The 12,611-nt window shown below is 40.6% G+C and overlaps 1 protein-coding gene across 4 annotated transcripts in view; it reads right to left on the reverse strand.

Annotated features, from left to right (window-relative positions):
• ppargc1a (peroxisome proliferator-activated receptor gamma, coactivator 1 alpha) overlaps positions 1-12,611 on the reverse strand; it is a 39,092-nt gene that overhangs the window by 14,859 nt on the left and 11,622 nt on the right. The window contains exons 3-7 of one of the 4 annotated variants that reach the window (XM_059538845.1): positions 5,118-5,309; positions 4,086-4,208; positions 2,278-3,409; positions 1,446-1,491; positions 1,162-1,235 (exon numbers count right to left, since the gene is read on the reverse strand). In XM_059538845.1, coding sequence (XP_059394828.1) covers positions 1,162-1,235; positions 1,446-1,491; positions 2,278-3,409; positions 4,086-4,208; positions 5,118-5,309 — 1,567 coding nt within the window. Of the gene's footprint in view, positions 1-1,161; positions 1,236-1,445; positions 1,492-2,277; positions 3,410-4,085; positions 4,209-5,117; positions 5,313-12,611 lie in introns of all 4 variants that reach the window. The other 3 variants (XM_059538837.1, XM_059538863.1, XM_059538854.1) reach the window with 3 other exon arrangements.

A 12,611-nucleotide genomic window follows, 5' to 3' on the forward strand; every position in this document is an offset into this window, starting at 1 on the left:
AAAGACAATTGATGCACGTTTAACACTCTTAAAAGTGTAATTGTAATGTCAGCAAAATAAAGTTGAAATTTATGTTGATTGAATTCTAAATTTCAAAACTTAAATACAAGAAGGGATATTTAAAGTGCACTTAAGTATACTTAAAATAGTTCCCCTTTAGAACACTCAAGTATATTTATTATAAATTTAGTTGTACTTAACCACTGCTTTGGCACAAAAAAATGCACTTTGTACAATTTTTTTCCAGTTTAACATACTTTAAGTACTCCAATTGTTTAGTGTGTATACTATTTTTTCACTAGGGTATATATATATATATATATATATATATATATATATATATATATATATATATATATATATATATATATATATATATATATATATATATAAATACAATGCTTTGGCTCAATTTCACAAATGAGCCCTTCTCATAAATAGCAGAATAAACAGGGAATTACCTTAATGTCTCTAATCAAATTGCCAGACAGTCTGAAAAACAAGGATCCAGATAATATCGGCAAAGCCAAATTGCATGGCGAAGCCAATTAAAACAATAATAATGCCACAACAATTTATCTCTGATGTATTGAAGCAGCGAGCTGCCCAGTCAAAAAGCATTAGAGTCTAAATTAGAAAGAGAGAATATTAACTCTTCAAAGGGGAAGAGTGAAACTTTGCAATAAATCAGCCAAAGAATGAAAAAAAGTAATCAATGAATGATCCATGTTCCATCAGTTTACTTTGAACATTTCACTTTAATTAAACTATCAAAGTAGGCTTGTAGGAAACTTTTACCTTTGCTAAAGAAATGTTATCTCTACTAGTGAAGGATAAAATCTTTTAAAAAAAACAAACACCCAGCAAGATATTTCAGACTAACAACCAGACTAACGGAGGAAAGGGGGAGCCTTTTTGTATTTATTTGTATTTTTTTTGGTATTTTTTATTCCTTATTGTGTTTTTTGTTCTGTCGCTGTCATTATGTTGTACTGTGGAGCTTCTGTCACGAAAACAAATTCCTCGTATGTGTGAACATACCTGGCAATAAAGCTCATTTTGATTCTGATTCTGATTCTTTTGCGCTATTCATTTGTCTGTTTTAGGTACAATTTTTATTTTATTTTCTTGGTTATGACCAAAAACTCTGTGTTTGTTTACCTGGGGTTCCACAGATCTCCACACTCAATGTGCGTTCAATGGTTTTGTTCTCAAACGAAGATCCCTTGTGGTCACTGTAACACAAGAGAGAGAAAAAAATAATAATAAAAATGTATATATATACATATTTATTTATATGAGAACATGGATGGAGTGCTAGAAGTGTTTGTGTGAGCTTTCAAATGGAAATGAAATTAACAAAATGCCTCATCACTGTTGTTGTTGTTTTTTTAGTTCAGGTTTTTTCTGCTCTACAAAAGTTGTGTAAAAACTCTCTCACTTACTTTGGAGACTCTGGGGTCAAAGGAAGTGGCAAGATGGTTGGTTTGGCTGCAGAACACAAAGGAGCATGGGTAATTAATTTACTAGTTCACACTGTACCCAAGATATTTCAGGTCCACATCTACATCTAATATCTTAGACTTAATCAGTGTCAGCAATGATGTTGCAAATCCAACCCTGTGCTGAAAGGCCAGATGAGTCTCCAGCCAGCCAGAAATTTTGGGTAAAACCAATATTTGGACTAACTTGACCCCATAGTTTTTGTCTTTATCTGACTGCATACTTTGTGAGGCAGGATGGAGTGATGGCATGTGTTTAGTTTCGCAGCCCATCATACAAGATCCACCACATTCCAACAGTCAGAATGAGTAGAAAACGTAAAAAATACAGACTATGACATGAAAAAGAATGGCACATGTTTCATACTGCTACTAAAATTAACAAGAAGATGTTTTGCATGCAATTGAAAGCAAAGCAGAGGAAGAAAGAAGAGTCAAGGAAGCATGTGCAGTTGCCTGAGGCTGCGACCATCTCCAACTGTAGCTAGGGAGTATCTCTCAGTTAGACAGCTATATTATGGCAGCCTGAGAAATAAGCTTTTCAGCACAGATGTAAGTTTCAAATTGGCCGACGTGATAGTTTACAGTGTTGAAGGCGTTCCTACAGACAAAGGTTTGTGCCAATTCAGAGGTTTACGCTTTGGAGCCGCATCAGTTTTTGCTTCATAGTGAATGTTAGGTTTGTGTTAGCATTGTGGTTAGTGTGTGGTCAAACTGGGAAATGGTTAAAGGAGGAGAGGCAAAGGAGAGAGGGCAGGGATGCAGCAATGATTACCTAACATTGGTGGGACTTGGTCATCGAGGTGCCTGCGGAGTGCCTGTTTTTGTGAGTCGGAGGGCGTGAACTCTGGAACTAAAGAGTCGGGGAACAATGGGCTTGGCAAGCCCTGTGAGAATGACATGGGGCTGCCTATGACATCATCAAAAACATCCTCCCTGGCTTGGCCCACCGGATCATGCAAGCTGTCTCCTGTCACCTGTTCTGGCATGCTATACCAGCTCTCTAGGTCTAATTTAATCTCTGCCGAACACTTAAGATTGCACTGGTCTCTAGGGCGCTCACGACTAGCTCGCTCTAAGTTTTTGTGGCTCTTTTGGACTCTAGAAGCCGTGTCTGGTAGGTCTCGCCTTTTATTCTGGGGCAACTGCAGGTGAGCCCGGTAACGGGCTGGCCTGGGCCTGGAGGTGAGCAGCTGACTGAGCATGGGGTGCTCTAGCTCTTGCCTCCTTTTCCTAATGGTCACCGTAACGTGCCTATTAGGACGGCCAGCCTCAGCCAAGCCGCCCGCCTCAAGGCAATGACCACAGCTGCCTGCATGACCCGTCTCTCTAGGCGGGAGAGAGTAAGAGTGCATGTACCTAATAAAGCGGGCAGCGGCCAAGCTGCCTGGGTCAACACCTGGCTGCAGGCCTGGCGGCCTTCCCTCTTCGCCGGAGCAGGCATGGCCACAACCGCTTCCATGGGACAGCGCAACGGGAGCGGAGTGCCCCCCTTGAGTACACCGCCGCCACTTCCCCGCCCCCTCACCAGCCACACTACACGTGCCGGCTGCCTGGCTCTCACCTCGCTGGGCCGGCACTGCCAGCTGCTGCTGCTGCTGCTGCTGCTGTGATGAAGGGGAGGCAGAGGACGTCTTCTTTTTGGAGGCGGTGGAAGAGGAGCAGGAAGACAAGGAGGAGAAAGAGGAGGTGGACGAGGACGATGGAGAGGAAGAAGATGAGCAGGAGGACGTGCAAGCCCCTCCCCTGTCCTTGCCACAACCTGTCCAGGTGCTCTTGGCTTCCCTGGCTTTGGTCTGGAAGGCCTCGTCGCTAGAAGTGAGGTACTTGAGCAGCTCAGTGCAAGGACGTCTCATGGAACGGTTGGGACAGGACCCTCGTGGTTTGCTGTTCCAGGGGTTTTCTGTCTAAAGAACAGAAATCAGAGAGAGAGAGAGAGCAGAATGAACATGGATTGTAACAGGTTAACGTAGGGAGATCGAGAACGGGGGGTTAGCGCAGAGGTGGTTTAACCTCCCAAAAGACAACGTAAGTGTACTTTGCCCATCATCTTAATTACAAGGTCTTGGGATGGCTCCAGGAAGATCTGAATGCAGGCAGCAGGAGGAGACAGCGGTGTCCTCTGGGACCCTGCCATGTGCAGAGATCCAGAAACAGACTAGTCAAAGTTATTAAGGAAAATTAGCTTGTGCATGTGCGTGTGTTTGTGTGGAGGGGAGAGAATTATGTGTGATGTTCACCTCAAATAACTACTAATTTTTCTTCTAGTTTGCAAACATGAATGGGCCTGGGGTAATAAATCATTGTTTTTGTGACAAGATCGACAGTGTTAATTCTATGAAGACATCTCAGCGGTTTCTTTTTCATGGAAATTAGATGGTGCCATTCAGAAGTCCTGAACGTCATCAAGGGTAATGTAACATCAGATGAGACACCTCCATCACACACACAACTCAATCAAGCTTTAGCTCCCTGGACGGAGCAGACTATTTGTATAATTTTACAGATAGGAAAAATTACATGGAACTAGCAAATGAGCTCACACACCAGGCCTTTGATGCAAGAAGTGCAGTGAGCAGCTACCTTGGCAACAGCAGGTGTTGGTCTGATCCGTTGGTTGCTGGCTGCATGGTTCTGTGCCTTGCCACCTGGGTATTGATTATAGCTGAGCTGGGAGTTAGCAGGCGCCAGGAGGAGCTTCTTCAGCTACGAACAGAGCAGAGAAAAAGATCACAATATACTGCAATACTTTTGAATTTACATTGCACTTATGCATTTGGCAGATGCTTTATTCAGAGCAACTTACTTTGTAACCAAGGTATATAGCTTATCAGTTTATGCATTTCCTGGGAATCAAACCCATGACCTTGCCTTTATTAGCATACTCTGTTGTTTCTGTATACGGTCTTTTGCAATCTCAATTTTGCATGCATTGTTTTCAAACAATTCTCTCTCTAAGCATCTTCAAAGTTGACAAACTCATTTATTGATGACAGCAGAATCATGTGCATGTTTTGAAAAACATTTATGCAATATATGACTGAATATGAGAGCTGCAACATTAAACTTTAATTATTTAATTTTGCAGGCTATGAATCAGATATATCAGAGTAATGCTGTGGCAGCATGTCAAACAGAACAGGTGCAATGATTTTTCTGAGTTGCTAAGACTGTAATTAATGATGGAAATTAAATTTTCGCTGTTTATACTATTGAGAAAATTGAAATAGTCACTTTCAAATTCAGTTCTTTTGGCATATCTTTCGTTGCTTCGGCTTGACAGTGTTGTGCATTTGCCTTTTTGCAGTAATGAACAATGCAATTAGCAGCTCAGGAACACTGTCTACTTTGATTTGCTGTTTCAACAGCACCGTGGATATGTTCTCTGTGCAAACATCAATAGGAGACTGATGTCTGATGAGTCTGTACCCATTTTTGGTGACAGGCCTGCAGCATCTCCTTATCTGGTGCTAGTGAAGACCAGACAGAGGGAGCACAGTGAAACACATTGGGACCGGAAAAAAGAGCGAGGGAAGGAAATAAAATGAGAGGGCCATGCTTCATGGCAAAATAGGATTGGCCACAGGGGAAGCACGGGTGGGGCGGTTCTCTTACCAATGAAGGCTCCTCTGGCTCTGGGGTGCGAGGCGAGCCGTCTGGGGTGGAAGGACAGCTCTGATCACTGGCATTGGTCACGTCCCCATCTGCCAGGGCCTCGAACGAAGGCAACCCGTCTTCATCCACTGGGATACTGTCCAGTGTTTCTGTGAGCACTGCCAGCAAGTTGGCCTCATTTTCCTCATCTATCTTCTTAAGGGGACAAAAAGAAAAAGGGAAAGAACAGTGAAAGAAAATAAGACATTTTAGTTTAGGGTAGTTGCATATTTTGTCTGTTTTCAGGCTGGGTGGAGCCACACTCAATAATCGCTAATAGAGGATGGTATTTGTTTTTTTGCTGCATCCATTTTTATTTATTTCTTTACTACAAAATCTCTTTCAACTACAAATTGCCTAAGCCACGTGAGACAGCACTGTCAGTCATACATTTAACATGCAGCTTAGTGGACCAAAATAATATCTCCTCTAAGAAAGCCATTAACTGAGCTGACACACAGCAACTTCTCAGGGAAGTAGAGAGAAAGAGGTGAGAAACAATTCGAGGGAAGTTTAAGTTCCTCCAATCCCCAACTCAGACATCTCAAATGGCTTATCAACTAAATTCAAGCTGGCAATCCATAGATATGAAGCCTTGTTGTGACTTGAAATAGATGCAATTTTTTTGAGCATATGAAGTGTGATTATAGAATCAAATGCTAAATGCTAAACTCTTTGAAGTTCCCGTCTCTGTCTCTTACGCAGATGGTAACACAGGAGGGGCAGTATCCATGGAGTGGAGGCTGTGGAAAAGTCACAGGCACTGGAAGTTCCATCACCAAAACCCACGGGACTTAGCAATTGCAGAAGATAAACACCAAAATTGCTGGGGGACGTGGCGTATGCAGGCCAACAAGAACAAATCCTTTTATGCACACCACAGGATTAGTATCGCTTGCTGATAGCATTCGGGCATGATGGTGGTGGCTGCAGGGGGACTGTCCTCTTCAGATAGAAGTTTTGCATTGCTTAGCCTCCAGTCCCATGTGCAACGATCACCTAGTTTGATCCCTTTTCTATTAATAGTTTCCCACGATTACACACCAGCATGTTCATATGCTCATGGGAGCTGCTTTTGAGACATCAAAACAAGGCCATTTTACTTATCTCACTCCATTTAAGAGATTTCGGTACTGATAGCGCTAACGTTTGATTAGCCACTGACAGGGAGGAAAATGAGTTCACAATGCCCTCCTTGGGACATATTTTCTAAATCTGAGTTTGAATTGATAAAAGATAAAAGATTTGCAGGGGCACCTGAGTGAAGAAATCACAGGCTGTGACTTAGCCTGCTGTTTAATGGTTGGCTAACTATGTCCTTTCAATGAGGTTTGCCTTTGCTGTCTCCCTGCAATTTGTCTTCTGCAACTTCATAAAATCCCAGGCAGCCACTAAAACAGAGGGCAATAACAATAAGCATTTCCTTCAAGCTAATTATAATCCTGGTTATTTAGAATGACTTCCCATAGATGCTCATCGTTTGATTAACAGAGGAAAGCTTTTATTCATTTGGGGATTTTACTTTCTGAAACAACTTCCATACCATCCGCATGCACCCAAATAAGGACTCGAAGTTAGTGAAACTAAAGTGTGAACTATTGGTAAGACTTTATCTAGCATGACAGAAGCTACTCCAGGGTTTATACAGCAATCAAAAGTTTGGCCAAAAACCATACTCCTCTTACAGCATTGGTTATCTCTCAGTATGCTACGTAACAGGCCAATAACCTTTGTCCTCCATTCAGGCACATAATTCAAAGTGTAACCAACACTAGCAAAGTACATTCAACCTTGTGTCAGAGTGGCCAGATTTTCCAGGCAACCTCTGGAGCCGTTTCAGCAGCCATCGATTGCCTCTAAAGAGAAACAGTCTGAGTAAGAAGGGAAGAAAAATAGATAGGACCTTTCCCATTCCGCTTAATGGACCCCACTGAATTAAACAGATCTTAACAATCGTAGGCTAATTGTGGGATCACAATATATTAACCTGCTCTAATTCTAAAGGGTGCCATTCATGGCTGTTTTACCACAAATGCTTCAATTAGCCATAAAACACTCTGGCAAGCGCTCGGCAGTCACACTCCATCTAGCTCCCCTCCCTCCCCCAGTACTTCAGAGGCGCGCCAGTGCTCACCAGTCATTCATTATCAGGTACGTTTTTTTGTTATCAGACAGGCTGTCTTTGAAATTGTCCTTGCTTTAACTCTTTTATTGAGTTCCACCTAAGCCATTGTATTCCTGAGATATAACTTATGCCACTGATAACAGGTAGCATGGTCCTTTTCTTTTACTCCAACTTCACGGCTGGAATAAAATTGATCCGATATCATTTGAGGATCTGAGCGAATACCCCACAGGTAACAAAAAATGTATATAAAAAAAAAAGTAAAATGTGAGGTTCATATTTTGATCTGCGGCCTTGCATGTCCACCATAACAGAGGGGGAAAACTCTGCAGGTAATAAAACCTAGAAAGTCAATTACTCTGAGTGCATTTTACAACCAAAGGTGTGCACCATCACAAGGAAGACATTACATGACCTAGAATGTGTGGAAAAAGGTTAAAGTGAAGATAGATGTAATTTTCTTTCTCTTTTTGTTCTCTCTGAAACCAAAATAGAGTTTGTTTCCATCTGACAGAATTTCGTTCACAGCTCTAAAATAGATTTTCATTATTCAATATTTGTCTATAATTTTACCTTTTCTAGCTGTGGCCAAAACAAAGTTTGTACACCGTTCCGAACAGAGAATGTCTTTTAAAATGCAATACATCTTCTGAATTTGAAATTAATTTGGATAGCAGTATTGGAATTATAATGAATTGGAATTACTACACTTGGAATTAAGAAATAGAGAGAATACATGTCAACAAATATATTTTTGATCAAATCCAGAACTCCAATAAAAAACAATAAAACACCTCAAATATATTATAAGTCACACATAATATTGTCCCTCACATTATCAAAAACATTCCAATTTAAGCCTCTCTCAATAAGCCTAACCAGATCATGTCACAGTATATGTACATGGCACATCAGTCATGTCATACTCAAAAATAGGATTCTGCCAGTGGAATCACCAGCACTATTTCAAACCTCATTTCCCCCACAAATGATCCTGCACACTGGGCACTGAGGCATGCCTGCTCCAGAGGCAATGATCACAGAGAGACAGAGTATGGCAAAGATTAACTTTTCATAACCCAAACCAACATTACCACCCCCCTAGTCTCAGCCTCAGACGTCATTCCCATGGACCGTTGGCTATACATCTGATGCATACGGCACACAAAAGTGGAAACACTTCAGGTGTTTCGAAGTCATGGTTGGATTGGTTGAATTATACAGTATTTCTGGTAGACGTGTGTGTCACGTTCTTTCAAGTTCAGCCTGAAAACAAAGATGCCGTGACGCCAAACCCCCCCACGAAAGAACAAAGCGTCGTGTTTACAGCTGTGATGACGAGCGCTTATCAGTATCTACTAAACACTGGATTTTCAAAAGTATGTGAAATATTTAAAGTTTGCGACATATAATCTTTCAAATACGTCCGAAAGTTTTACACACTGGTCTGTTATTGTGGCAACATTTCCACACCCTGAAACGTGAAGAAGAACGAAACAAACTGTTATTGGTTGTTTGACACGTCGGTCAAACGGCCTCATGGGTGGGCCTTGGCCACTGAAAGTTGCCATGAATTTCAGACCTTCAGACGTCAGTGCCCACAAACAGAGCCGCAAACAAACAATTTTACCTAGAAATAATTGCTCTCTTGCACAAAGTGAAAGAGTTGAAAGTGAAAAATAAAATGCTAGCAACAAACTGACATGATCGAAATGGATGCACTGATGATAAAGAAAGGAAGAGGAGTTTGCATGCTGTTTTTTTTTAGCTGTGGTGCAACAGATGGCCCACAGCTCTGTTTCTAATGCAATTAGAATAAACGTAGTTTTCGGTGCTCAGACATATTGATGCACTGCTTATTTTAGAAACTCACCCGATAATGCTGACACTAGGGTGCTCGGATTCCTAAAGAGCTGGAGTCTAAATATTTTAATGCAGTGGTGAAAAGAAAAGCACACATCTTTCCTTTCTGAAATGTGCATGCAAAGAGAACTTTGCTTAAGTCTGAGGTGGCAAATCTGCAGAGGTAGGCAATCTTTTGTGAGAATAAACATATACAGGATGGTGATCATGCTAAGATGTGCTAGAAAAGTAAGCAGGAACGGTAGGATGAAAGGAAACTGAGTTCTGGTTCATTCCAATGCTGCAGGTACTGCCATACGTGTCAAAACAAGAAAATGTGGACATATAAAGCCAGTATTTAAGCGTGTAAAGTCACCCTTTTCTCTTGTTAAAAGTGCTTTGTTATCCTCCAGATCCCCTTCTGACCTTTCGGCTGCTGGCAGACTTATGAGCAGCACACCGGTGGAGCGGCCCGTCATTTGTCACCCTGATATCAGCCACGGGGCACATCATCACCGGCACTGCACCAAACATGCAGAGGAGTGAAAACAATGGAGAAAGATGAAACTACAGACCTCGTTCTATAATAAAGCATGTTTTAACTACACAAGGGTCAATTTGGCGGAATACGTTTGTACTGTATGAAAGCAGAGGGCAAAAAAAAAAAAAAAAACACCTTCCTTACAGACTGCATGTCTGTGTGTTTTATCACTAACACCTGCTCTTAGACAAGTATCAGTGAGGAACGAGTGAGGTTACAGACTCCAATATCAAAAAATGTATGGTAATTGAAACCATCAAATGTGTGTGGAAATGCAGTCAATTTAATTCGGCTGCAAAAGGTCATGCTATTCAATTTACACTCAATTCTGAGTAAAGTTGCCAGCAAAACACCTGAAAGTAAATGATCTTATCAGACCCCACTGCAATGCTGTCACCCCACTGGATAAAAGCTATTTGCTGATTACTAAATAAATGCATTATATTTTACCTTGACTTCCATCTCCAGTAGGTGAGTGAAGATCTACCAGACCTTGAGTTTGTGAAGCGATTATTCCCATTATGTTTCAAATACCCATTAAGCTTTTTTCTTCTCCTTTTCAGTTTTTTTTTTATCTATGCATGTAAAGTCTGGAAACATGCACACATTGTATTTTAAACAATATCAAAAGGTTTTTTTTCTTTCTTTCTTTCTTTCTTTTTTTTTATGACTGCAACACATACTAATGCAAAATATACTTAAAAAAGTGTACTTTAGGCTTTCAAGCAAATTTCAGTTTTTATTCAAAGTGTTACTTGTGAAATTATAGAGTGTCTCTACACACACACACACACACATTCAGTATGAGATTAATTAATCAGTAAATATATAAGGTGTGATGACCCAATAATCAAAAAAAAAAAAAAAAGATATCTGGATCAAGTTTAATCCATTAGTCAGGCATCACAGCTGCCAAAGGGGCTTGCCTGGTAGTTACGTGTATATATTGCCATAATTATGCAATCAAAAAATACATTAATAAATAATAATAATAATAATAATAAAATATATTGATGGTTTTGTAAAGTAATTGCAAATTACTGTGATGCATATACACCAAAGAAATTATAATGATTTATGCACACACTGGAGGCACTGTGTTTATGCACGCATGTAGGCCTAAATCTTTACAAGGTCTGGCTTGGCCTGGGCCACAAATTAAAACACCAACCAAAACTAAAACTAAATTTGCTTTTGCAACCACCCGCCGCAATTGAAGCAGATTTTTACAGCACTTAACTACATCTTTTTACCACTGTGACAAGGATATATCACACTCAACATATGTTCACACTTTTTTATTCATGATAAATACCATTGAAATATTGTGGGATGAACTACAGATGGAAGGAGAAATGAGACTGTCTGCAACTGAAAAACTGAACCTCAATCAAAACTTTGGGAATATATGTTACATCGTTTCATTTCACCTGGTAGACAGAACTATTAAAAGTGCTCATGCAAGTCTGAGCATGTATCAAATTTATCTTCTGCAATGAAACCAACCGACTCATTCCCCATTGCAAAAATGTAGCATTTTGTTTGTTAATTTACCCCCACTGTAAAATCGTGCAGTGTGACGCCACTAAGCTACGTCCGAAACACTCTGTACCCTGCAGTGCATAAGCCCTAAAACAACCAGCGTTCCTGGAATTCAGAGATCCAAACTCCCCCTCCCTGCCATGATGAAGTATTAAATAATCCAGGAATCGCCTGTACCGGGACTCACTTTCTCTCTCGGCCTAGAGTTGAGCCAGACGCCTGGGGCTTATTTGCTTAGCATTTCCGGCCAGGTTAGAAAGAGACAGGTCCTGAATGGCTCTTAGAAGAGATTACGTCCCAGACTAAAAATAGCCCACAATGGTTATCCTGCACTTACAACTGGTAACACGTTACAAAACGGGAATATTACTGAACTAACTGCATGCATGTGTGTGTGTTTGGATGCTCGAACACATCCACGCAGTCAATAATGCAAAGCTCATGAACACTGTTATTAAATTATTATTAAAGCTCATTAAATCCTCGAGTAGTACTGGTTGTACTGTCCATGCAGGATATTTATCACGACCCAGATGAAATTTGGCACCAGATCAGTGCGACTTCCAGCACAAGCCGTCTGAGCCAGACTCATAAAACATGATTTAAAGGGATGTCCAATATGTCCAAGGAAAACCCCAATGTGTAACATGGAAAAATGGTCACATGTGTGACCACCTGTGGTGCTTCAGTTCTGGGTAGTGGCTGTCAGCTGACACTGAACTGGCAGAACACACTGTGTCCCAGAGCAAAGGAAGCTAAACCTTGTTACAGCCATTTGAACAGTACCAGCATGCCACACAACCATAAACACACATATACACACACGGGAGATATGTGTTAAGATCCAAGCTTGAGGTAATTCACACCGGTGGCTTGAAGGAATTAGATAAGATCTGTAAGCAGATATAAAGTCTTGGTAGAGAATTATCTACAACATAGAGATGACAGCCAGGACTGATCGTCTTTTCACGTTTACTTAAAACACAAAATAAACATGAATGAACATCAGAAGGTATCTTGTTTCATACCATTTTCAAGTTCAAGTCCATTGTTGTTACTCTACTCTCCTGACTGGTTAGTCTGTCAGAGAAAATGGCAGATTCGGCGATATGATTGGTCAGATCGCCTGTCAATGAAGCTCCCAGCGAAGGGTCAGTTACTTAAATGTAATTACTTTTTTGGTTATTTTAGGCTTTGGTTTTCACCTAAATAAAAACTTTTTAAAATAAAAAAAGTTCCAGCCTTAACCGAAAATTTCATTTTTGCTCAATCATTTTGGGTTGTTGAAATTTCAATGCATGCAATGCTACTATTAACGAACTATGCATTTAATGTCAATATATATCAATAACAGGCACACAGTGTTATAAAAAAAAAAACTCTATCCTTCTCTTTCACTTGCACA

Source organism: Carassius carassius, chromosome 3 (genome assembly GCF_963082965.1).
Source record: "Carassius carassius chromosome 3, fCarCar2.1, whole genome shotgun sequence".
Taxonomy (NCBI): domain Eukaryota; kingdom Metazoa; phylum Chordata; class Actinopteri; order Cypriniformes; family Cyprinidae; genus Carassius; species Carassius carassius.